This window comes from Dermochelys coriacea, chromosome 1, assembly GCF_009764565.3.
Source record: "Dermochelys coriacea isolate rDerCor1 chromosome 1, rDerCor1.pri.v4, whole genome shotgun sequence".
NCBI classification, from domain to species: Eukaryota; Metazoa; Chordata; order Testudines; family Dermochelyidae; genus Dermochelys; species Dermochelys coriacea.
In genome coordinates this window covers 13,294,759-13,322,199 of record NC_050068.2, presented here as the reverse complement: position 1 = coordinate 13,322,199, position 27,441 = coordinate 13,294,759, and the positions used below count along the sequence as shown (strand labels likewise).

At 45.2% G+C, this 27,441-nt stretch overlaps 1 protein-coding gene across 1 annotated transcript in view; it reads left to right on the top strand.

Moving 5' to 3' along the window:
* Nucleotides 1-25,638, top strand: part of WNT11 (Wnt family member 11) — a 34,392-nt gene extending 8,754 nt beyond the window's left edge. Inside the window, 4 exon segments of the mRNA XM_038413510.2 lie at nucleotides 6,157-6,392; nucleotides 7,146-7,423; nucleotides 10,175-10,467; nucleotides 25,147-25,638. Of these exon segments, the coding sequence (XP_038269438.2) occupies nucleotides 6,157-6,392; nucleotides 7,146-7,423; nucleotides 10,175-10,467; nucleotides 25,147-25,321 (982 nt within the window). The 3' untranslated portion in view covers nucleotides 25,322-25,638.
* The last annotated feature ends 1,803 nt before the right edge of the window (nucleotides 25,639-27,441 follow it).

The following is a 27,441-nucleotide window of genomic DNA, read 5'->3' as shown; positions in this document are numbered from 1 at the left end:
AAAATTACTCTGGGAGTGTGTGTGGGAGGCGGTGAAATGTGCAACAAACTTCAGCAAAGGAGGTCTGGTGATTTTGCACTGGCTATCACTTAAAACGTTTAACCTAAAGGAACAAAGAGTTCATACATTTAAAGGCCAGAAGGGACCATTGTGATCATTTAGCCTGACTGACTGCATCACATAGGCCAAACAACCTCACCCAGTAATCTCTAAATCTCTAAACGTCCCTCGGCACGTTGTTGCAATGGGTAAAAGAATACCAAAGCTTTTTCAGACAGATAAGTGGCATTTATATAGTAAAAAATAAAATGAAAAAATACCCCTAAAGTGAAACCTTACAATAAGAAGTGCCTTCCAACCTGGAGCCAAGTTTGCCACTGCAAGCAAAAGTTCATCGGCTTCAAATCCAAGTCCCCCCTGAAGTTACTGCCAGCTGTGAACTGGCAGATCTATTGCAGAGAAGGGCCAGTGTGGCTTTGTAGTTTTGTCAAATTTTGCTTGCCTGCCCTGGATAGAGTCCACAGGGCTCTAAAATATCCTAAAGTATGTGAAAGGATATTCCATTCCTCCTTTCCTCATAGGTTCTCCCTGGAGAGCATCTCCCCATTCCTACCATCCAGGAAGACATGGCTGTGCTGAAACTGTACTGGTGCTGCTGATTTAAACCAAACCCAGAACCTCCTGTTTGCCATGCTTAAAGAGAACTCTAAAAAACAAAACCACCAACCTTAATCTTCCCCAAATCCCGTTAAAATAAAAAGATTTAAACAAAATTAGACTGGAAGTGTGAGGACGGAGGTGCGGGGGGTGGGAGTGGGGGGATTGTGCAACAAACTTCAACAAAGGAGAGATGGAGATTTTGTACTGAATATAGAACCTGATCCTGAAAAACCCTTACTCATGCGAGTAGCTCTTTGTCATGCAAGTAGTGCCAGGGGATGAAGGATTGCACTCATGCTTCCCAAAGCATTAAATACTGTAGCTTATTCATATTTTGAAATGAATTTATTAAAACTGTCCAAGATAATTAAAAGAATAAACAAATGTCATGATCTGAGCATGCATCATACTTCCCCTGTAATTATGTTTATGGTTTTCTGTCAGTAGCCATAACTTCAACTGAAAGCCTTAGTATGTTTTATTTAAGGCTGAATAAATTTGGTTTGAAACCTGTTTATTTAAAGGGAAGGGTTGAATAAAAAAACCAAACCCTCAGTCCTCCTCAGAATGCTGGAGAATGAAGGCTTGTTTAGGGTAGTAGAGGGAAGGGCAGCTAGAATTATGAAATTGTGAAAAGTGACATTTATAAAACAAAACATTCAATAACACCCATGCTCTGGATTCTCTGTGCAAGTCCACGCAGGAGAGTGGTGGGAAATAATGGCTGTATGCAATCTTGTGCCCCCACAATTCTTGGACCATCCCCTGCTGCGAATCCCAGGAGCCTGAAGGCTGTGTTAATCTGCGCCACCTGCCCACGAGAGACTGTTGCAACCTCTGGGATTACATGGGGCTCAGGGAAATCCCATCCATGCCCCCTTTCTCTAGCCATGCTTCCTCTGCCAGCAGCTGGGGTAGGACTGGAGGAGGAGCTCCTATGGAGACTCCCCGCCACCAAAGACTCCCCCTCTGCAGCGGGGGCTCCTCTTAGGACCAGGTAAAGTGGGTTTTATTTCTTTGGGCCTCCCTTACCTCACAGTGTCCTTCTAAAGAGACCAGGTGGGTGAGGTAATATCTGTCACCCAAAGAGCTCTGTGTAGCTCGAAAGCTTGTTTCTCTCACCAGCAGGAGCTGGTCTGATGAAAGATATTGCTTCACCCACCCCATCTCTCTAATATGCTGGGACCGACACAGCCACAACAACATGGCAAACAAGCGTCCTTCTAAGGCACAGCTGGCCTTTCCACCAATGACATCAACTGCCATTGTAAACGGGCAGGGTAGGGAGCATAAAATGTCAGTTATGCTATAGAACAGCCGGCTGATGCGTTGTTCCTGGAGTTATTTAAAATTAGATTGGTTGAGGACAAACCACTTGTGGCTGCTCAATAGAGATCAACCAGACCTGCACTGTACGAGACATGCACTAGATCAGGGTTCTCAATCTGTGGATCGGGACCCAAAATTGGGTCACCAGAATGTTTCAAAGGGTTGTGTGGCAGTTCCTGTGACTCTTGTCCCATGGGGCTGGTAGCTGGGCTCACCTCCTGCACCCTGCAACCTCTGGGGTCCCAGCGCCACTCAGGTCTGGCTCAGCCTTCATCATGACGGGAGTCTGGGCAGGCCAAATTTGAGTGAGTGGCACTGCAACCCTCGGGGCCAGGTCACAACTACACTGTCACAAATTTGGTCCAGTCAGGGGTGGGGCCAAACCTGAGCAGGGCTGCAACCCCGAAGGTTGCAATGCCTGTAGCGGAGAGCCAAGTCCAGCCAGCCCCACAGCACAGGAGCTGCAGGAGCTGCCACTGTGGGGTGAGTGCTGAGCAGGGCCCACCCCCCTCCGGGGCGGGGTGGGGAGGGTAAACGCCAACTGAAACCACCCCAGGGCCTCCACCCCAGGCTGTTTACTGGGTTGCAACAGGCCATAAACATTTACAAATGGGTCCTGGGCCCAGAAAAGTTGAGAACCTTTGCACTAGATGACCTAAGGTGTCTTGCATCCCTAATCTACGTGATTTATAAATATGTATTACATTCTTTGCAAGTGTCTCCAATAAATATGAGTTTTCTTTTCCATCTCCATTACTCTCTTCATTTTGCTCCTGACGCTCAGAGATGTTTCCAATTATAAATTCTCGTAAGCTATGGCATGAAGCTCAAGCATGAGAGATGTTCACAAAATACATTTTTGCATCCTGTGTTTTATTCATGGCTGGCTCCCTAGAGTGCGACTTACTCAATGAGAAACAGTAATTGCCTCTAATTACTGAATTCCTCTCTTTGGATTTATAATGCATCCATTTCTCTTTTCCTTATTGCAAATCCTTCCACGCTCCCTAGTTTCTTATTTACTGCACAGTCACTTTGGAACATTTTATCCATAAAATTCACCATCAATATCAGAAAGTGCTGTGGTACCACGTTTCACTATGAGCTCTTTCTTCATATCACTCCCTTCCTCTACACCATTAGCACTGACATAACCTGTGATGCTTTCCAGCCATCTTTCCTTTGCTTTCCCTTCATCTTCTGATGGGCTGCAACATTTCTTTCTTTAAGTGACTTCAATTTCTGCTGGCTGGGTTCCTGAAATGCTCTAGCTTCCTTTCCATATAAACATCTTGCTTTATTCCACATTGTTGCATAATACTCACTCATGTGGCTTCTTCCCTGCTGGTGATAATCCCACTTTATCTGGAGCAATGCCATATTTCAGCAGGCTCCTTTCACGTCTCCATGGTTCTATTTTCCAGCCATATCAAGCAACAGATCAAATCCATTCTAAGTTGTCCCAACCTGAACTTCAGCATTTCAGACACACCTGTTTTCTCTCTAAATGAATCCAATCTTCCATGCCCAGTCTCTCTAGGGCAGTTAGGACAGTCCCTGTTTTCCTCAAGCCCAGGCTTGCAGAACTCCTTTACTTGATCAGACTTATTGGGTACGTCTACATTGCAAAAAAAACCCCAAACAACCTCCCCCCTTCCCCCCCAAACCCCCAAACAAACAAAAAAAACCCCGCACAAGGCAATGAGTCTGAGAGCCCAAGTCAACTGACTCAGGCTTGTAGGGCTCGTGCTATGGGGCTAGAAATAATGGTGTGGACATTCCCACTTGGGCTGGAGTGAGTGGGAGGATCTTCAGCCTGAGCAGGAATGTCTACACTGCTATTTTTAGACCCGAACCACCAGCCCCGTGAGCCCAAGTCAGTTAACCTGGGCTCTGAGACTCGCTGCCATGGAGTTTTTCCGCAGTGTAGATGTACCCAATATGGTTGCTTGTTTTGTTGCTTGGAATATACTGCTTCCCAAGCAGCCATCCCCTTTGCTGTATTTATAATTAGGTGTGGTCTGAATCTCACGCTAGTTTTGGCCTCTCACCTAACTAGCTTTTGAGTCAGTTCCTGAGAGTTGCTGATGGACATTCTGGGTCAAATTTTCAAGGGTCTTGGATGCCAAACTTTAAAGGCCAAAAGGCAGATCTTTTGCTGATGGATCCTGTCCCAAGTTACTAAGCACCTACTGCTCCAATTGACTTTAACTCTGGATCTACCTGTGCCAGTCTTCAGACAGGGCAGTTCCTCCTTATAAGTAGTTCATATGCTTATAATGAGGTGATGCATTATCTTCCCAGCTGCCAGGCCATATCGATTGTGTCAACCCATAGTTACCTAGTTCCATATCACTCAGTATGATGCACAGGAAACAGGAAATTCCTCTTCCTCCTGCCAGCTCATGAGGAGCAATGAGATTATTTTCCATAGCTGCATGTAGGGACGTTATAGAAGAAACCTGATAATGAAGAGCATGGTGAAAACTGACCAGGGATTTCTGCAAAGCACTCTGCGTGGGGCTTAGCTTTGAAAAGCCAGCCGAAGTTTCAAGTAATGCAGAATGCTAACTATCAAGATACCATAGTATCTGAGCTCCTCACAGTCTTTAATGTATTTATCTGTGAGGTGGGGCACTGCTATTATCCACAACTAGGGAACTGGAGCACAGGAAAACTAAATTCCCAGTCCCCGGGCACAAAGGAAGTTTGTGACAAACAGGGAATTTAAGACATTGTTTGGGTTTGTGGATTCAATTCAGCTCATAGTTGCGGTAAGGGCCAGTTCCGTGAGATTCAGATGCGGATATGAATTCCCCAAAGATGGGTGTGAGAGTGGGGAGAAAAGAGCAAGTGTTGTGGTTTGGGCCCATCTCTAAATCTGGTTTGGGTTTTTTTGTTTAAGTTGTGGATCACTTACCTGCTGTAGCAGTAAATAAAATAAATGTGCCCATTAATAAACAAAATTCATCCAGGAGGACAGGGTGGTGCAGAATGAAACTGAAAAGGCAGCACACTAAATAAGGATGGAAGGAAATGTGTTTTATGGCAGCATATCACCAGCCTGTGCAGGATTGTTCATGACGCCATGAGTTACAAACTAGTTTCATGATCAGGAAGAACATTTACAGCTGCAATAGGTAATCATAAAGACACAAAGAAAGCCATATTCTGTTCTTCAGCTGACCACCTGTGGGTGGCTAGGGAAGAATCACATGCCCAAAGATGCTGCAGAGCATAATCAGTTCTCTTGTTTTCCTCTCACTTGATGGATCAAATGTTGGCAACTGCTGGAGGAAGGCTACCAGAGTAGGTGGGCCAGTGGTCTATGGTGTATTGTTGCCTTCTATGATGCTTCATGGTAATGTTTGCACTGGTGTTTTTGGACTAGCTCTCAGCTTTCTCCAGGATAGTGCCTTTCCAGCACTGTCATTTTACTTTTGCACCGGATTTTTGAAGATATTGACACTCACTTATCTAAGGGTAATGGTAATTACACTGGTGGAGTGGTTTGCTTTAATTCAGTGGTGATGCATCTGTTTTGGAAACTCAAATAATTTTTTTTCTAGGCTAAGCAGTGGATTCCCCCCCCCCGCCCGTAATTTCATACTTGGACATTTAGCATAATCCTTTGCTGGTGTTTGAGATGGATTCTGAATGCAGAACACTGATGGTGCCTATGTAGCTTGCTTTCTTATGCCATAGGAAGATCTAGCTATCCGTTATGGAGCTGATGGGTCGTTTTCCAAGTGTTCGGAAGATCCTTGCGCTAGCACATGGAAAATAGCTGTGTGGACGCTGCAGCACCAGTAGAGGCTCAAGCTAGCCACCTGAGCTCAGATCTGGGGGTAGGATTGGCTTGAGCTTGGCTGGCTAGTGTGAGCCCCTCTACACAAGTCTGTCTGCGCTGGCTGGAAAGCTCACTCCCAGCTCCAGGGTAGGCATGCCCAAAAGAATTCCCAAAGCGTCTATGTTGTTCAATCCACATGGCATTCTTAGAGCCTTTGAATGGATTGAAATGTTTTTCTTAGTTAGAATGGGGGGTGGGTGACGGTGTTTCAAAGGCAAAATATTTGCAGGTGGTTCTTGGGCAGCCTGACAGAGGAGAAACTAATGCCAATTGGAAGGTTAACTTTCTAATGGCTTTGGTGACATTTTTGTTCCCAGAGCTTTGTCCAAGACTCCCTCCGTCCTTGCTCTGAATCAGACCCAGCACTGCAAGCAGCTAGAAGGTCTGGTAGTGTCTCAAGTGCAGCTGTGCCGCAGCAACCTGGAGCTCATGCAAACCATCATCCAGGCGGCCCGGGAAGTGATAAAGACGTGCCGCAGAACTTTCTCCGACATGCGGTGGAACTGCTCCTCCATTGAGCTGGCCCCCAACTACTTGCTGGATCTGGAGCGAGGTAACCATCGGAGCTGACTTTGCAGGGCTCAGGGAGACGTGAGTCAGAGGTGTGTGGGAGGAGGCAAGTTTTACTGTGCTACGCAGTGGGGTAGGGGCTGGGGCCCTCGTTGTAAGCAGGGAAGGGCAGAACAAGGAGTAACGGTCTAAAGTTGCAGTGGGGGAGCTCTGGGTTGGATATTAGGAAAAACTATTTTATTAGGAGGGTGGTGAAGCACTGGAATGGGTTACCTAGGGAGGTGGTGGAATCTTCTTCCTTAGAAGTTTTTAAGGCCCGGCTTGACAAAGCCCCGGCTAGGATGATTTAGTTGGAGATTGGTCCTGCTTTGAGCAGGGGGTTGGACTAGATACCTCCTGAGGTCCCTTCCAACCCTGATAGTCTGTGATTCTATTCTGCATACATGCTTATCCTGCGCTCATCACTGGAGTAACACCCTCACATAGGGCCCGACCAAAACGTGCGCTGGCCTCACCCATATCCCTCCCACACCCCCTGTGACACGTACCCTCATCCCAGCCTGCCCAGCTACCTCTTCTTGTGCTGCTTGGGTCAGTCACTCATAAAAGTGAAGGTCCAAGGTACTCCTGTATAGCACCAAGTTGGGTTGCACGGCAGAAAAGATTCCAGCCGCGCTTCTCTACTCTGCGTGTTTGAGACGTGTCTTCTCTAAGACAGGGGCTGTGCAGTCCTCTCTTTGGAAGGCATCCAGTACGTTGGCATTGGTGGCTGAGTTGCAGTTCTTCTGTCTTGCAGGTACAAGGGAGTCAGCATTTGTGTATGCCCTCTCTGCTGCAGCAATCAGCCACACCATCGCCAGGGCCTGCACTACCGGGGACCTCCCTGGCTGCTCCTGCGGTCCCATCCCAGGTGAGACACCTGGACCTGGGTATCGATGGGGAGGATGTGCTGACAACCTCAACTATGGTCTTGTCATGGGGTCCAAATTTTCAGATGCTCCCATGAAGATGAAAAAATCAGGATCACAAGCCCATAAGCTGATGCATCTGCACAACAGTGAAGTAGGGAGACAGGTAACAAACCAAAGAGAGCTACTGTCATTGTACAATCCTCTGTAGTGGTTGATGGCTTTGTGAAAGTTCAGTGTATCTACCAGCTAGCTACGGAAGCAGGCTTTTCCCCAGAGCGTGCTAAACTCCTTTGGCCTGCATAAGCGTTGACGATATAATTCAGTCTCTAGAAATGAAATTCCTCTAAGTACTCATGGGTATGAGCAGCAGAGAGAAAGGCGTGGTCGTATATCCTTGGCTGGGCACTGGAAACTCCTGAAGGCTCAGTTCTGACCTGGACTGTATAAAGCACTTATGTGGCCCCTGTTACCATAGTGTCGGAGCACCTCACAATCTTTAATGAATTTATCCTCAAAACACCCAGGGAGATAGGTTAGTGCTGTTCTCCCCATTGTCCAGCTGGGGAACTGAGGCACAGAGAGACTAAGTGACTTGCCCAAGGTCACACAGGAAGTCTGTGGCAGAGCAGGGTCTTCAGTCCAGCTCTCCCAAGTCCCAGAGAAGTGTCCTAATGACTGGACCATCCTTCCTCTCCCTTTGTGAGCCTGGTGCATCACCTAACCTTTCTGCCTCAGTTTCTTTATTTGGATGACAGATGGGTTGGGAAGCATGACCACAGGACTGGGTATCAGGAGGTCCTAAGATCTAATCCTGGCTCTGCCACTGACTCACTGTGTGACCTTGCCCAGGCCACTTCCCTTCCCTTCCTCAGTTTCATCATCTGTAATGTGAGGATGATGTTTCCCCAGGATGTGTGGTGTGAACTAACTGGTTAATATATGTGAAGTACTTTACCCACGTAAAGTGCCATGTAAATGGTAAGGGTTACTAGCTCTACGCTGAGTCAGTAAGGTCAGTAGGGCGGATGCTTTTCAACTGTTGTGTCAGTGATGAGTACAATGTCTAAGGGCTTGTCTACACTTAAGTGGCAGTGGCGCCAATGTAGCACTTCAGTGAAGACACCACCAAATAGGTACCCCACCTCCCGGAGAGGCAGTAGCTCTCTCCCATCCACCTCGTGTTGTCTATACAGGACTGAGATTCGCTTAGCTGCATCGCCTAGGGGTGTCGATGTTTCACACCCCTGTGCAGCGGAGTTATACCAACCTAATTTCCTACTGTAGACCAGGCCTGAGTGAGCCCAGGGATTAGTTTTCTCCAATAAAATTAATTTGCAAATTAATGAATGCCATGAATGTGGCGCTTTGCAGATGTTCACAAACGAATCCCCTCAACAGCCCTCCGCAAATGGAGAAATGGTTTCAGAGAGAGTCGAGGGGAAACCCGGCTCCTGTCCCTGTGGCTGCAGAAGTTCCCTTCCAGTGGATTCCACTGCTCGAGAGGAGGCTGGAGGCCTGGCTGCTTAGAGGCTGCACACCCATTTTTCATGGGGTGGAGCTCAGCTCCTCCAGGGCTCCCTGTGCCTCAGGGCTTAATGGGTGGAGAATAGGCAGAATAGGCAGGGGCAAAGCTGGTAGCAATGGCAAAGCTCCCATTGCTCAGATTCTCTTGTCCTCCCGCTCCACTGTGGGGGGCTCTGGAAGCTGCTCCAGCCACTATGCTGGAACAGTCTGCATGGCTCACCTCCATAATCATTCAGGGTATGTCTACATTGTATTGTAAACCTGGGTCCGTGGGACCTGCACTCATCGACCCATTTCCGAGCCCGCACTTGACTGTCCACACTGAATTGTAAACCTGGGCTTACCATGGCTGCCCTGCATTTCCCAGCCATACTAATGCATCCACACTGCACTACACAGACCTTCTGACTCGAGTCTGTGGACTCGAATCACAGTGGCACTCAGGCTTAGACCCACTTCCCTGCCAGGGTCCTAGAACCCGTATCCCGAGAGCTTGCTGACCCAAGACTGATTTGTGTGTGGACAGGAATGAGGCTTGGGCTCAAACCTGAGTCAGAGCCCCAGCTGAGTGTGCAGTGTAGACATATCCACTGTGACTGGGGGAGAAAAGTCTTCTCTCCGTCCCCTGCATGTTTCCCAAATGGCTGGCCCAGCTACTCCCGCTAGTGCCAGTCATAAAATTTGCTCCTGAGAGACTTGTCCATGGCCACACAGGGAGTCACTGTATCCAGAGTTCACAGCACTGCACCACATCTCTCTTTCTATTAGCTCCTTAACATCTCAATTCTAAAGGTTAAGCCCCATGGCAAATTCTTGTCTGGTGTAAAGTAACATGGCTCTGTTGATTCCCACCCCCAGAGAATCTTTCCTATTGCATTCTGGGAATTATGCAAACTGTAGAATCAAAGGAAATGATCTAATGCATAATACAGCAGTTCTGTACTACAGCTAATATGGGGATATGATCATTGCACACGGAGTTTGATAAATCTAAGCTTTGAAATCTACATTAACAAATGTATAAATATGCAAATATGCACAAATTTCATATTGATTATTTATTTGCAAATTACTTCAACTTCCAGCTCCTCAGGAGTTTAAAGGATGTGTCCAGCGCTGTGGGAATATGATAGAAACTTGAGGGACTGCTCTGTGTGCTGCCTTAACAGGTGCCACAGGGAAAATAATACCCAGGCTGACAGCAGTCTTTAAGCGGTGAGCTGTGTTTCACTCTGCACAGTCAGTACTTTAACCTGGTTGTGCAGAAACCAGAGTAGTGAATACTCATTACTGCTATCCAGTTAAGACATTAACTCCTTTAGCAATTCTGTGGGAGATTTAAGTAAAGAGAAGGTCACTTCATAACTTGTTGTTGTTGTTTTTTCCATAGGCCCTGAAAGCCTCTCTTGAAATGAAATGTAAGTGTCATGGAGTTTCTGGTTCCTGTTCTATCAAGACCTGCTGGAAGGGTCTTCAAGAACTGAGAGACATTGCACAGGACCTCAAAAACAAGTACTTGTCAGCCACAAAGGTGGTACACCGACCCATGGGCACACGCAAGCAATTAGTACCAAAGGATATTGACATCAGGCCAGTTAAAGAGACAGAGCTGATTTACCTGCAGAGCTCACCTGACTTCTGCATGAAGAATGAAAAAGTGGGGTCACACGGGACACAAGACAGGTAAAGACTCACAAGTCAGATTTGAATTGTGCTCTTCTGTTTTCAGCTGGTGCATAGAAGCAGCGATGTGAGTGTAAACACTCTGTGCAGGTGGCATGTACTATCAGGGATGGTCTAAGTGCCACTCACAGGGCTAATCCCACCCATGGAAACTGACAATATGGTCCACAGCTGCCCAAATCTTTAATATATTGGAACAGCCAATGTGGACTACAGATCCCAGCATGTAGTGCTCTAATTCATGTTAGACAGGCAGAGTTTGGATCCAGCTCCAAACTGCTTCCAAGTTCATGGCTGGTCAGATCCAGGGTTTTGGTTCTGACCCATCTCAAGCCTTGATCCATGCCGAGGGCTGTTTGGGAGAAAATGGAGTAATGTCTGCTGGGACCTGTAGTCTCTGCAGGATTCACCTCTTGATTGAAGTTGAAGGCAGCTACAACAGATTTATTTTCTGCAAAGGGCTCTTGGAATGTAGACTCCCACCCCATGTTATTTGACTTATTTATTGAAATGCCATAGGACTGTAATGGCATGAACTTGTCTCTTGGGAAATTTACGATGATCAAGCCCAACTTAATGCTTCACTGAGCCCCTCTTATCTGCTCTAGACAATTATAGCTCATGTGGGAGCTGCTGTGGTGTAAGTGCTCCTCTCTTTGGACAGGTAGGACTCAGTTTAATGCCAACACTCCCAAGCAACATTAACAACGGAGGCGTTGAGCTATATTGCCAAGTCTCTTGGGTTTTTGATTCCACCTTTTTTGTTTTGAAAAATCTCAGCATGACTGGGGTCTAGCTGCTGTTTGTGCTTTCATGGAGGCACTTCAAGATCCCTTTACTACTAATGACTTAGCCCCATCAATGCTGTTCAAATTTCCATCAGGCACAGTGGTCCTTACTATGGTCCATTTGATTCACTCCACATAAATTCTATGCTACTGGAGTCTGAGTATTGATAAGTGAGTGGCAACACCTTAGCCAGATATCATGTACCCTGTGTGTGTATCCGGAGTGCTGTGGGAAATGGTGTTAGTCACTCCACAGGAATATTATTTCTGCTGAGCCAGATGTGAACCAAGACCCCAGTAAGAAATTATAAGGTATGTGCTGCAGGGGGTGCTGTCTTTTGGATGAGACATGAGAACTGAAGTCCTGTATATAATCTACTTATAAGGAGGAACTGCCCTGTCTGAAGTCCTCACCACTTGTAGCCATTCAAGATCCCTTTAATTAAGAGTGCTATCCTGACTAGATTCCAGTCTGGATAATTTCATTCTGCCTATCTCAGTCCTCGTTAAATACCATAATCCTCTTCACTCCCTGTCCTGGCCTGTTGTGTAGTATTGGTGTGCACGGTTACACAACTGCCACATTCCCACTCATAAGGCACCTGAACATAAGATGTGTGTCCTTTTTGGCCAGGGCCACAGTCTGTTTACTCAAGGAACACCATTGTTGATAGTAGTGGGCACACCACTGTGTATTGTGTAGATGGTCCAGAGGGATTCAGTAGAAAGAAATGCTACTGTAGCAGACACTAAATAAACTATACACATATATCCTGTCTGGGTAGCTTTTTCTAGTATATGGGCATCATATTGCAGAAGGGAAGAGACTATGGGGGAAATACACATCTGAGCATTGGGAGACATTCTTTTTGTAATGGCTCTTCTCTCCAGAACCATGGTAATTCCCTATCACCCAGTTAGTGCACAGAACAATTCTGCACTGGCCTGCTGGAGCAGACCACAAGATGCTTATGTGATGTACATCTTAGAAAAGACCTGTCTGATTTTCTGATATTTTATGGTAATTAGCTTTTCATATTGCCAACTGGAACAGAAAGTGATAGCCAGGACTGGAAGTCCATGTTCTAGCGAGCTCACAGAGTTCCACCGAAGGTACTTTATTCAAGCGATGCTGCATGGCTGACCTCACCTACCTTTTCCAAGCTGGGGTGCTAGATTTTATATACTCCTCAGGTTGAAGATGGAATAGTAATTAGCAAGTGAGGAAGGGATCAAGCATATTGTCATGAGTCCAGTAACAGCAGGGATTGTGGGTATGGTAGAAGAGGATCCACTGGAAATGACATTGGTTGAGGATGCAAAGGGCCAAGGTGGTAAGGCAGGAAGGAAGTGATGACTTTTGAAGGGAGCCCAGTAAAGCGATACCCTTTGTTCACAGACAGGGCAAGGTCAGTGTTGACTCGGAAGCTGGTGGAAGAAGGACAGAGATGGGCTGCAGTGTTGACTTGTAGGTGTAGCATGTGCTAAGTACTATTATCAGCTGACTGTGTATATATAAAATAATTTTCACAGTTGTTAATGGCTGCTTCTGCAGAAGAAGCCCTGTGTCTCAGAACTAGGATATGCAAAGTGCCATGTAATAGAGGCTTTGCCATAGCAGCGTGGTGTCCATATTAAATTAGCAAAGGAAATAGGTATAAAATCCCCACAGTGTGTTTCCATTGCTGTGCCCCTCGGGGGTTGCAGTAGCTAATCCAGACCACTTCTTTTTCAGTTTTCCTTTCAAAGAGAACACTTTTAATATCTTCTAAACATGGTGGCCCCATTCCAGCCTGGCATGTAACTGAGAGATAGTGCCTAGTGACAGAGATGAGGAGAAAGAAGCAAAAACCAGTTGCTGTTATGTACAGGAGATATATATATAGTTTGAATTGACTACACAAAGGTGGTTAACGTTCATTTGGAAATATCCCAAACAGGATTTATTTGATAAGTAAGGTCCCAAAGGCATCTTAATATTTTATTCCTTCTATAGTTTAACTTTCAGGAGATTTCGCTATTTCCTTCACGCCTGATTTTTTGAAGGAACTTAAAAGTGAATGTAATTAAAAGGAATTTCAATGAAGTCCCTCTGCCTGTTTCCCATCTCCTCCACACCTACCCACTCTCACTCACTTTTTGGCCTCTTTTCTGGCCAGTAGAACAAGAAAAATGTTTCCTTTCAGCAGTGCTGCCAGCAGCGCTCCATGGATCAACAGACAGGAGGTGTTATAATCACACTGCAGCCAGGGCATCCTCTCCTTTACCTCACACCCCTCCATCTCACACAGTCCATCCTGATGACCGAGCACATCACACCCCCTTTCCAGCTACAAACTGAGAGAACTCCAGCCCAAAATTTTTTTGGCAGATAGTTTTTCAGATCTGCTGGCTACGTTTTAAAAGTGCATGGAGGAGACAGGAACGCTGCAGCTCCCTTGACAAGTAAGGCCTGCATTCTGTGTTCCCTCTTGTTATTTTAGATTGCATTACATGAGCTCATTCCCAAACCCTTAACCCAAGACATATTTGCTAATTGTGCTGCTAACTTAGAGAGTCTAGTGAAATTAACAAGGCAAAGCAGAAAGAAAGGAGGGGAAAGGGAAATAAAACCATCCCATGATGTACGGTGATTTTAAACAATCTAATTTTCATAAAACTCTGTTAAATGCAAAATTCATGAGGAATCTTTTTTTTTTTAAATTGGATCATTGGTTTTCAATATAAAAAGGGGGAAGGGACTTTTCTGGCTCACGTGGAAAAAGAGTGGTCCCTCAACGTCCTGAGTCAGAACAAGTTTTGATCATGTAAAATGGGAAGTTCTACTGTGCTGAATATTGGATTTCATTATACACTGTAGAGAACAATACTGCACTGGCTGACAGGTGGATGGAGTGAATAGTCCTATAGATCTTTTCCATCTCTAACTTCTACAATTATCTCGTTATCCCTCCCATTGCTTACACGAATCATGGAGTTTGGGGAGTGGCAGGGGAATCAAGTTTCTTTGCAGCAGAGCTATGTGAAATGTTTCATTTCGAACTGAGCCCAGGATTAATCAAAAAACTTTCAATGAAATCTTAGGCCTTATTTTGAATGAACCTGGGATCATTTGTAAGTCAAACTGGGCTATTTTATGGTTTTGAAACTAGAAATGGTGTTGGATAAAAACCCACAGAGTTCAAACCTCATTCCAAACCTGAGATCTGAACACTCCTAGACCTTTGAAGTGTACAAAATCTGGAGCAGGGTCTGAATTTTGCAGCTTGAGTCCATTTCTGTTAACAACTGTCTTATCAACATAAGACAGAATACATTAATCTATGTATCACTGCCACATTTTTTTGTATAAAAGAAAAATGGTCTTGAGAAAAAATAAATATCCAGAGCAGCGGACACACGAAGCAGGACCCTGAATTTGTGACTGTCAATAACTAGAACAAATTGAACCACAGAGAAAGATGGTTTAAAGTTTCAGGGCTTTCTTGTGAGAAAACACTCCATAACGTACCTTCAGTGAGGTATTTCAGAAAATTCATTATCAGTTTCAAATAAAAGATAAATGGTACCAGATTATGAAACTGGGATCCAGTCTGTGAGAAAAGAGGCAAAGGAATTCACTTTCTTTAACATTAGGGTGCAATGTATCATATTTCAAATATTGTTTTAAGTCCCATCAGAAAGTGACTGAAAGGGAAATATTTTCATGCACACAGAATTCTTGTCCTGCTAGAATCCCACAAAGATTAGTGAGCTGTTTATTACTGATTAGTCCTAGAGCGATCTTGGAGCCCAGCAGATGCCACTCCTCATTTCTGAGGGAGAGGTTTCTGAGCTGTAGAAAATCATTCTGCAGTTTTCTGGAGGCTAACCAGTAGGGCTGGTTGAATGCTGTAAAACAGAGCCCAGGAGGGTTCTCTTGAATTCTGAACAAGTAGCTGTTTCGGTCACATTTGTATCTCTTGCCATCCCACTGTTCATGAACATTAGCACAAACAAGGTTTTCTTTGCATGAGTGTTTGGGGAATGGCTGTTTCTAGAACAAGCACCAGCATTTGCATGTGGACAAGGGTATTTGTGTGTGAACAACAGCACTTGCTACTTGTTATTAATTATTGTCCTGCTTAAGGAGTTTCAGTCATCCAACCAGGAAGCAAAGGATGAAATGAGGACCAATAATACACAGCTAATAATCACACCATACTACTTGTCCCTCTAACATGCTTATAATTTATATTAATCATTTATTAACTTTTTGCAAACTTCCCAGAGGCTGAAATTTGATTGTATGAGCCAGGGCAGAATTTGAAAAATATAAAAGTAGTGTTACTCTCCCAAGCTGTGCCACACACCAAGTTCTGCCTACCTGAGACATCACTCACAATAGACGGTTAAGATGTTCAGATTATGAACATATGTGCTTTACTGGGTTCATTGGGCTTGGTTCTGCCTTGGGGGTTTGGATACACCTCACTCAGTGGAACTTGGACGCCCTCTGGGCTCTGCCATGAATTATTCAGCAAATACTTTGTAAATAATGAATATGTTGGCACCAGAAAGAGTAAGTTCACAAACAGGGAAAATACACTGGATATGGTATTCATGATGAATAGTTAGCCCAATTCTGCTAAATACATTCAGTATCTCGCTGCATCCCACCAGTAGCATGGTCACAGGCTCTGTTCATTTATGCAGTGTTATACGTGTTCATGGTGTCTTAGAAAAATATAAGTAGACAGAACCCTGTGTCGGAATCAGAGCCTGAAGCGGAGCCAGTTTCCAGGCACCCCAATGGGCACAGTTGTTCTTGTTGTTCAGTGGCTGCTCAAAGCATTTGTCCATAGGTGTGATCGCTCCGGTGCCTGCTTGTTCCCAGCGTTGCCTCACTGCAGGTAACCTGGTTCTGACCCTTGGCTCTAATTCCTGACATCTGACCTCTTGCTCTGACCCTTGGCTCCAGTCTCTGATTCTGGCTCTGGCATCTGGTCTCTGACTCCAGCTCTGATCCTTTGCTCTGGCACATGGCCTCTGACTCTGGCTCTGAAACGGGGTTGTGGGTCCTGGCTACTGACTCCCATTCTAGGCCTGAGTTTTGCTCCATCCACTAGGCAATACCATCCACATCCCAGTCACCTGTCACCCTGCCCTACAAGGCTTATATGGTAGGGATCCCTTCCTGGTTTGCTGCACATCTTACCAGACTGCATTTGTTTTCACTTCTTCTAAAGAATGGGAGAATTAGCTCACTCCTCTCTCTCTCTCTGACTTTCTATCAGTTTGATACTACCACTCATCCCTGCAATTTGAGTGCCTTCCACATAAAATTAAGGGCAATGGCAAAGACCCTTGTGGACTCCTATTCTTCTGCCAACACAATGGTCAGTTATGTCCATATTGCTGATGATGGTTCATGTAAGACACAGAGAGAGCTCAGCTGGAACTAGAGAAATCTGCCTTTATAACTTGCAGACTAAACTGATGTGAGTTGGGCTCCTTTAGAGACAATAAACAGGACAGCTCAAAGCACTGTTCTTGTATCATTTATTTATTTATTTGTATTACTACGGTTCTCAGGAGCCCTAGTCATGGACCAGGACTCCACTGTGCAAGGTGCTGTACAAACTAAGTTACCCCATTTTGTTTTTACTTCAAGGCTTAGCTCTTCAAAGCTGCCTAGGTGATTGAGACCCATAGCACCTATTGTATTTTTATGGGAATTATGTATCTAAATCTCATAAGTGGTTTTGAAAATCTCAACCCAAATGTCTTCCTCCCCACCCTCTGCCCCTTCCTCCTCTCCCCCTAATTTCACAGTAGTACTAAAGGAAAGAGAAACAAATTGTCTTGTGGAATTATCTTGCAAGAGCTCTTTTGGCCTCTGGCTTTGGCCTGCTGACTAAAATTACAATTTATATCATATTAAACATCGGTATTATTTCCAGTCCATTATGAACTGGAACAGCTCCTTCCGGCACTCATGGAGTTATACACTCTTTAAAAAATGGTGACATGATTTTAAGTTTCCCGTTTCCTGTGTGATACATCATAAGAAACTAGCATACAGCAGCTCCGTAGCGCACCATCCAGCAGATTCATATATACACAAAAGGACATCATCAGGAATCATTAAGAAGGGGACAGATAATCAGACAGAAAATATCATATTGCCTCTATATAAATCCATGGCACGCTCACACCTTGAATACTGCATGCAGACATGGTTGCTCCATCTAAAAAAAGATATATTGGAATTGGAAAAGGTTCAGAAAAGGGCTACAAAAATGATTAGGGGTATAGAACGGCTTCTGTATGAGGAGATATTAATAAGACTGGGACTTTTTGGCTTGGAAAAGAGGCAACTAAGGGGTGGGGGGGGATATGATAGAGGTCTATAAAATCATGACTGGTGTGGAGAAAGTAAATAAGGAAGTGTTATTTACTCCTTCTTATAATACAAGAACAAGGGGCCACCAATTTAAATTAATAGGTAGCAGGTTTAAAACAAACACAAAGTATTTTTTCACATAACGCACTGTCAACCTCTGGAACTCCTTGCCAGAAGGTGTTGTGAAGGCCAAGACTATAATGGGGTTCAAAAGGGAGCTAGATAGATTCATGGAGAATAGGTCCATCAATGGCTGTTAGCCAGGATGGGCAGGAATAGTGTCCCTAGCTTCTGGCAGAGGTTAGGGACACTATTCCTGCCCATCCTGGCTAATAGTCATTGATGGACCTATTCTCCATGAGTCTATCTATTATCACTTGATAATAACCTGTCTGTTCATTCCCTTTGGGGCACCTGCCATTGGCCACTGTCAGCGGACAGGATACTGGGCTTGATGGACCTTTGGTCCGACCCAGTGTGGCCGTTCTTACGTTCTTATCAGTGGTGCAGCCAAGTGGAGCGAACAGGGGCAGCAGATATAAAAAAGGTGCCACCCGCTTGTACTCACCAGGCAGCACTCCAGGTCCTCAGCGGCACTGAAGGCCCCCGCCACCGAAATGCCGCCGAGGACCCGGACCCCATGAAGGCCCCCACTGAGCTGGACCCCATGAAGGCCCCTGCCGCTGAAGACCCGGAGCACCTCCCGGTGAGTAAAAATTAAAAAGGCGCCACTTGTGCTCAGAGAGGAAGCGGCCACTCCCCCCAGCTATGCTACTGGTTCTTATGTTCTTATGACGATAGCTCTGAATGAGTTATTCTAAGTGTTGTGACACAAGATGAGTAACTTCCTGGTGTAGGATAATGGGCCATCATGCCATGATTTGATTTGACTTAGAAGGGCTTGCTCAAGTTCTCACTGGACTAGCATGTATAATAAGAGTAATAATCTTTTATATTATTTATAGAGTACCTGTCATCCCCAAGTGCTTTGAAATTGGACTACGTGCTACTTACTCTCTGCAGCATGGTGCAGAGAGAAGCATGGTGTGGCTAAAAAGGATGTATACCCACAACTAGGAGGAGACCTGAGGCTCTGATGCATTCTTTGCCCTGGGCCCTAGACACTGTAGAAGCCCTTCTACCTGGTCAGAGTACCATGGCTTGTGGAATGGGAGAGAGTGGCTAGGAGTGGGTGAAGCTAGAGGCAGCTGCTTCCCATCTCATGCTCCCGTCTGGCATGGCTGGATTTCTAACTGGGAATCTGACTGCAAGATCAGCAGGGACTCCTTGAAGGAGCTACAATTCCTCCTTTGCTACAAGGCCACTAGTAGGGAGCACACAGCAGCCTAGCTCTTGAGGGGGCTCTGGTAGAGCATTTGGTCTTTACGTTAATGGTCTTTCCCCCTGTATGTGATCTGGGATTCACACAGATCTTGGAATATCAGGGAGTTCACATGGTGGAACCACCTGCCAGTTCCACAGGGGACCTAGAGTGAATGGTTCAGAGGATTCTCCATGAGTTTATGCTTGTGGCATTTCTTAGCTTCTGCTGTCTGTGGGAAGACTCACATAGGTGTAACCTGTGACCCTGGGGATTCAAGAGTCCCTTAGCCCACCACTGCAATACAGTCACTTCTGGAACACAGATGAAGGTGTTCTGAACCAAGGATTACTGCCCAACAGTGTTTTTAGAGATATAGCTAAAGAGCACTATAGGGAAACTTTAGATGGGCAGAGTGTGAGTGAAATTTGGCTAGGCTACTGGCTAACCTCCCCTCTTGTTGCAAAAAATGCCATGGCATTTTTAAGGAGCACAGTTGGGTCAGGGGCTTGTTTTAGGTCTCATCTGAGGTGGCTGGTACATTATTTTCTGTTGTTTTTGCAAATATTTCTAGGAATTACAGTGCTAGGTTCGAAAACAATGGGCCAGATTCTCATTTGCAATGGAATTGCACTGGTGTCGATGGAATTGCACTGGATTTACACAAGTACTAATAAGGCTCAGTCTAGCTGGGTGAGATTAGAACCAGGATCTGTGACAAGCCCATGTCAAAGGATTGTTCCTGTAGATAAAATATGGTGAATTTTACTGATCCCAGGCACCTTGTGGTTTGGCTGCTAATTTGGACAAATGTGTAGGTCGTGTCCTTGTTCATCTTTAGCTACTTATACACATAGGTACAGAAGAGATACTGTAGGTACCAGCAGCTGTTTCAGTCTGTAAAAAGATTTGGGTATTTTTCCCCCAACCCCAAGACTTACAACAGAGAACGAGATATTTGTTTAATGGTATTGACACAAAATCTTTCAAAAAGCATGTTTAGGGTAGAGGTGGGCATAACAGGCTGGGGTTTTGCGAAACCAAAATCAGAATGATTCAGCTCTGAGCGCTTTGATCCAAAATGACAAAATTAAGGGAAGTTTGGCATTCTCTTAGAACGGTTTCTTTTTCCTCTCTTTATATGAGACCAAGTGGGGTGGATTTAGTTTTGGAAAACCCTAGCTCTACAGGTTTCAGATGAAACCTGATGAAGTGGGTTTTAGCTCATGAAAGCTTACGCCTAAATAAATTTGTTAGTCTCTAAGGCGCCACAAGGACTCCTTGTTGTTCTTCCTAACTCTACAGGTAGTACAGGGTTTGATTCCATTTGTATCCAAACCTTCAGTCTTTTGGTGGGAAGAAAGAGGGAGGGGGAAGATTTCAGATAAATGGTACCAGTTTTGCTCCATGTGTAGTTTGGGGGTAACTTTGATCATAATGGGCTAAATATATCTCGCTACAGAGCCATATGAGTGTCCCCATAAGACACAGTGTCCCTGACACTATAGTGGGGTATTGGTTCCATAATGACTCAGAGGAAACAGTGACACCCAATCATCCATGCCACTTCCTGAAGCAGCTGTGTGTATCTTGGAGAGCCCCATCTAAGTACTAGCCCCACCCAATTTTGCTTAGCTCCCCCTGAATTGTACAAGGTGATGTGGAGGCATCACATACCCGAACATGTGAATTTTACGGCCTGTTATGAACTCATGAGCCTTGGAAAACGAATCCAGTGGCTTCAACCTTCCCAACCTCCGTCAAAGCTGACTAAGCCTTTAAAGCCCCTCCATAATGTTAATATTTATGTGTTTGAACCTTTGCTCTAAATATTTAACTTATTGACTAATATGTTTATGAGGAGCCATTCTGAGGTTTCCTGCTGGAGGGGGCGCAGGGTCACAGGCATATACGACAATACTGTTCGTTCAGCGTTAGGTAAACACACACGGTGTGGTTATGGACTGAGCTTTTGACTGTTGGTCATAACAATTATGAGCAGGCTTTGGTGAACCTTCCAGAGGTTTGTAAATATGTACACGCACTCCCAAAGTGGGGGAATGAGTGGGGAAACTTTACAAAGGGAACCTGGCCATGAATGGAGGTCAGAAATAACATACAGGAGGTCGTACCGAGTCAGAAATAAATCGTACCGAGTCAGAAAGGGAAGAACAAGAACAAAATTCCCAGCACTTCATTAATCCTATAACGTCTCATAAAGCATTACCTCATGAGGAATTCCTATAAATCACTTGGCTTCATTTCCAGTTGTTAATGGCGGGCTCAGCACAGGAGTCCAATTCTCCCTCCTCGCTCGCCGTTCTCCTCTCTCCTCCCCGGCCCCCCTGATCTGGTGTAAAAATATTTCTGGCCAAAGTAACCTAAGCAAAATGTGATTTAGAAAAGATGTCTGAGCAGTTTCCTAGGGAAATGCTTCTCACTTGATATTAGCGTCTAGAGGCCGCAGCTAAGTCTGGGGTCTGGTTGGGCTGGGTGCTCTAAGTACACATAGTAAGAGCCTCTACCCTAAAGAGCTTACATTCTAAGGACTCAAGAAGCATTATTGGTGTTGTGCAGACAAGAACCAGAGTCAGAGTGAGATTAAGAAACTTATCCAAGGTCACACAGGGAATCATAGAATCATAGAATCATAGAATATCAGGGTTGGAAGGGACCCCAGAAGGTCATCTAGTCCAACCCCCTGCTCAAAGCAGGACCAAGTCCCAGTTAAATCATCCCAGCTAGGGCTTTGTCAAGCCTGACCTTAAAAACCTCTAAGGAAGGAGATTCTACCACCTCCCTAGGTAACGCATTCCAGTGTTTCACCACCCTCTTAGTGAAAAAGTTTTTCCTAATATCCAATCTAAACCTCCCCCATTGCAACTTGAGACCATTACTCCTCGTTCTGTCATCTGCTACCATTGAGAACAGTCTAGAGCCATCCTCTTTGAAACCCCCTTTCAGGTAGTTGAAAGCAGCTATCAAATCCCCCCTCATTCTTCTCTTCTGCAGACTAAACAATCCCAGCTCCCTCAGCCTCTCCTCATAAGTCATGTGCTCTAGACCCCTAATCATTTTCGTTGCCCTTCGTTGTACTCTTTCCAATTTATCCACATCCTTCCTGTAGTGTGGGGCCCAAAACTGGACACAGTACTCCAGATGAGGCCTCACCAGTGTCGAATAGAGGGGAACGATCACGTCCCTCGATCTGCTCGCTATGCCCCTACTTATACAACCCAAAATGCCATTGGCCTTCTTGGCAACAAGGGCACACTGCTGACTCATATCCAGCTTCTCGTCCACTGTCACCCCTAGGTCCTTTTCCGCAGAACTGCTGCCGAGCCATTCGGTCCCTAGTCTGTAGCGGTGCATTGGATTCTTCCATCCTAAGTGCAGGACCCTGCATTTATCCTTATTGAACCTCATTAGATTTCTTTTGGCCCAATCCTCCAATTTGTCTAGGTCCTTCTGTATCCTATCCCTCCCCTCCAGCGTATCTACCACTCCTCCCAGTTTAGTATCATCCGCAAATTTGCTGAGAGTGCAATCCACACCATCCTCCAGATCATTTATGAAGATATTGAACAAAACGGGCCCCAGGACCGACCCCTGGGGCACTCCACTTGACACCGGCTGCCAACTAGACATGGAGCCATTGATCACTACCCGTTGAGCCCGACAATCTAGCCAGCTTTCTACCCACCTTATAGTGCATTCATCCAGCCCATACTTCCTTAACTTGCTGACAAGAATGCTGTGGGAGACCGTGTCAAAAGCTTTGCTAAAGTCAAGAAACAATACATCCACTGCTTTCCCTTCATCCACAGAACCAGTAATCTCATCATAAAAGGCGATTAGATTAGTCAGGCATGACCTTCCCTTGGTGAATCCATGCTGACTGTTCCTGATCACTTTCCTCTCCTCTAAGTGCTTCAGGATTGATTCTTTGAGGACCTGCTCCATGATTTTTCCAGGGACTGAGGTGAGGCTGACCGGCCTGTAGTTCCCAGGATCCTCCTTCTTCCCTTTTTTAAAGATGGGCACTACATTAGCCTTTTTCCAGTCATCCGGGACTTCCCCCGTTCGCCACGAGTTTTCAAAGATAATGGCCAAGGGCTCTGCAATCACAGCCGCCAATTCCTTCAGCACTCTCGGATGCAATTCGTCCGGCCCCATGGACTTGTGCACGTCCAGCTTTTCTAAATAGTCCCTAACCACCTCTATCTCTACAGAGGGCTGGCCATCTCTTCCCCATTTTGTGTTGCCCAGCACAGCAGTCTGGGAGCTGACCTTGTTAGTGAAAACAGAGGCAAAAAAAGCATTGAGTACATTAGCTTTTTCCACATCCTCTGTCACTAGCTTGCCTCCCTCATTCAGTAAGGGGCCCACACTTTCCTTGGCTTTCTTCTTGTTGCCAACATACCTGAAGAAACCCTTCTTGTTACTCTTGACATCTCTTGCTAGCTGCAGCTCCAGGTGCGATTTGGCCCTCCTGATATCTTTCCTACATGCCCGAGCAATATTTTTATACTCTTCCCTGGTCATATGTCCAAGCTTCCACTTCTTGTAAGCTTCTTTTTTATGTTTAAGATCCGCTAGGATTTCACCATTAAGCCAAGCTGGTCGCCTGCCATATTTACTATTCTTTCGACTCATCGGGATGGTTTGTCCCTGTAACCTCAACAGGGATTCCTTGAAATACAGCCAGCTCTCCTGGACTCCCTTCCCTTTCATGTTAGTCCCCCAGGGGATCCTGGCCATCTGTTCCCTGAGGGAGTCAAAGTCTGCTTTCCTGAAGTCCAGGGTCCGTATCCTGCTGCTTACCTTTCTTCCCTGCGTCAGGATCCTGAACTCAACCAACTCATGGTCACTGCCTCCCAGATTCCCATCCACTTTTGCTTCCCCCACTAATTCTACCCGGTTTGTGAGCAGCAGGTCAAGAAAAGCGCTCCCCCTAGTTGGCTCCCCTAGCACTTGCACCAGGAAATTGTCCCCTGAATCTGTAGCAGAGACAGGAGTTGAACTCAAAGCTTTAGAGTGGCCAGCTAGTATTTTAGCCATAAGACCAGCTTTCCCCGCATGCTGGTTTTATTCGCCATGGTGCTTTATCACTGCAGTGTGTGATGCCAGCCTGAGAGCCATGCAAAACTTGCACCACTTTACCAAGTGGACATGAACTTCCCACTACCTGGGGGACTGCATTTCAAAAGTGACTAGTGATTTTTGCGTGCCCAACTCGAGACAGCTTACGGGGTGGGGACTGGTTATCTACCCTCAGAAAATCAGACCCTTTTAAAGGTGTCTCAAGGTGACACCCAAAATCACCAGTTACTTTTGAAAATTTAAGCCAGCTTTGTGAAATGATTCCAGCAGACAACGCAAGAGAACCATACAGAAGTACAGACTGACTCTCAAGAGGATGGGTTTAATTAAAATCTAAAGAAAGAAAAGGAATAAATCTGTAAAGCTACATGTATCATCCCGCAATACTCTTGTACCCCACAGCCTGCCATGAGATGGAATGTCAGAGCCAGGCAAGGCCCTGCTGCTCTGCTGTTTATACATTGCCGTGAGATACTCATTTGGAAGGCCCCACAGATGTGCCAAGTATTGCCCTGGGGCAATTAGCTGTAATGTACCTGACACAGCTGTGGCTAGATCATGGCTTTAAGACAGGAAGGTGACTTTCCCAGTTTCAGGCATTGTGCACCTGGCCTCTGCAGTCCCTCGGGGAGTGCGTGGCCCTTTTTGCACCCTTTGCAGGGTTGGCAGTGCTGTCTTCTCTGCTAGCCCAGTGCTGCTGGCCAATGTGCAGCATATGTGCAATGGCACGAGGGTATTGACCTAGTCTCATCCCTCCCCACCCTTGTGGAGTTACTAGTGCTCTTGCTGGGGCTAGAATCCCCAGCGCTTGTATAGTAGGGGATTCTAAACTCCCAATTGACTTCCGTCGGTTTTGGATCAGGCCCCAGAACACAGGGTCTGAGACTTTATCTGGCTTCTTTGCAGGTGCGGCATGCTCCTCGGGCAGATCCCCAGGTGGCTTAAGCATCCAGTGAGCCCTGCTGAAGATCAGTCCTGGCACATCCACACAAGCCAAGCCACAATTGCAGACACGGACGATCGCTGTTTCTCAACAGGCTTTGTGATGATTTGCACTAATTCCCCCATCTCCTTTATTCCAGGCAATGCAACAAAACCTCCAACGGCAGCGACAGCTGCGATCTGATGTGCTGTGGCCGAGGCTACAACCCGTACATGGACAAAGTGGTGGAGAGGTGCCACTGCAAATACCACTGGTGCTGCTACGTGACCTGTAAAAAATGTGAGAGGACTGTTGAAAGATACGTGTGCAAATGAAACATCTTCCATGCAGTCAAAAAGCTTAGATGCCAATGGCACCAAAGCACAGTTCATAGAGGAGGAAACCTCTCCTGGACTAGACATCGTTTATCTTGCAAAGACATGGACTTGGAGATGATATAAAGAGAATTCCATTACAAGAGTAAAAATAACCTTGTTTATTAAAATGTAAAAAGGGGAAGGTTTTCCCACTAATCAAATTCTTCCTGAGAAGACAAGAGGCTTAAACCAAAACTCATTTTGGATCATACCTTCTTGCAAAAACATGCCTTATGTTGCCAACAACATCCAGCTATCAAGTGCCTTTAGTACTGTGAGAAACAAAGAGAAACTTTCCTGGGGAGGAAAAACAGCTCTAACTGAAAATAATGCAGGCTAACATCTGCTCTTGCATCCTACCACAAAGGGTTTGGATTCTCCAGTAGCCTACAGAACAATCCCTGACAAGGGATGCACTATAACTTCAAAGCAATCATTGTATTTGTTTCCAAAGGCTAAATTTTTAGGACGGGAGAATCCACTCAGCATGATAAAGCCAGAAACATTCCTGGTTCTGCCCCTGAAACGAAAAGACATGTAAATCAATTTAACCCTTTTTTTTTGTCCAGGGCTGAGACTAAAATTATTGTTCTACCGAAGGACTGGAGGTCTTGTCCCTACTTAGTGTAGGCTGCCAGGGTGTCAAATTCAAGTATTCACAAACATGTATTGAACCCCTGTGTCAATGTAATCCTGGTGTAGTGAGAGGAGCCCATTGGACACAGGGTCTGAGTGACCAGAGAATAGCTATGGGACGTAACGAAATACACAGTGAAGTCAAAGTAAAATGGAAATGGAAAGTTGACTCATGTGTATCCTTTTCCTTTCTCTCGACCATTGGATGTTACTCCCTAGTTCACTGTTGCTCCGATGCCTTGTCCAATCCAGGCCTAACGTAAATATGGCACCATCCCTGCTCCCTCAACAAAGCTATAAACTCAGAGCCAAGAAATTGCCAAGACACCAGCAGTGCGGGAGGTGTGTTTACATCTTTAGAAATTCCAGACAAGGCGAGATGTCAGCTATTCTAAGCAGACCTTTCGGGGTATGTGAATGAAATGTATGGTCCTGCCGTGACAATAACACAGAACCACTATGTGTGGATGTACATATTTTATTTTGTATGCAGAACATACAGAAATATTTATAAAATATATCTTGTGCTTTTCTCTATTCTACTTTATATATAAATATATCTATTATAAACAAGCTTAACAATAGTACGAAATAAATGCTGAAATTACTCAACAGTGCAAAGAAAAGAGCTTATAATTATTATTATTAATATTATATCTAAATCTCTAACATTGTCTTCTGCTTGGACAGATGTCTAATTTTCCCTTCCAGAAGAGCAGTTAGGATACTGCTGGAAATACTCATTGGAATGTGACCAGTATGTTCCACCATTCCCTGTCTCCCCAATCCATTACCTCCTACATATGACCAGTTAAAAAAGATTAATCACAGATTAATTGAAGCAGAAGTAACAAACATTTAGTTGAGTGAGACAGATGCATACACAATAGAAGAGAAAGAAACTATTCTATTACCAGCCTCATTACCATAATACCTGAATGCCTTCACATAGTGCATTAAGTGACATATCTAACATCTTTCCCATCTGGTTTGTTCTTGCTCACATCCTCTCTCCAGCAGGACAATTGTGTGTGTGTTGTGCAGTGTTTTGTTTGAGGTTTTTTGATTTTTTTTTATTGTATACACTGCTCTGTGTTTATATGAGAGAAGGCAAGATTGAAGTGCATGAAGTGCATCCAAGTGCATGTGGCACTTGGAGAGGACAGTGGTGAGTCTGGGACGGTGCTTAGTCCCCGCAGGAGTTTGTTCCACAGTCTAGGGACAGCACAGATGAGCTTTACCCTTATTCAGTGGGGGGCGGGGGAAACAATAACAGGAAATGTGAAAATGGCAAAAGTGATAAATGACTTTTTTGTTTCAGTTTTCACCAAAAAGGTTAGTAGCGATTAGCATCTAACATAGTGAAAGCCAGTGAAAATGTGGTAGGATTAGAAGCTAAAATAGAGAAGGAACAAGTTAACAATTACTTAGACAAGTTAGAT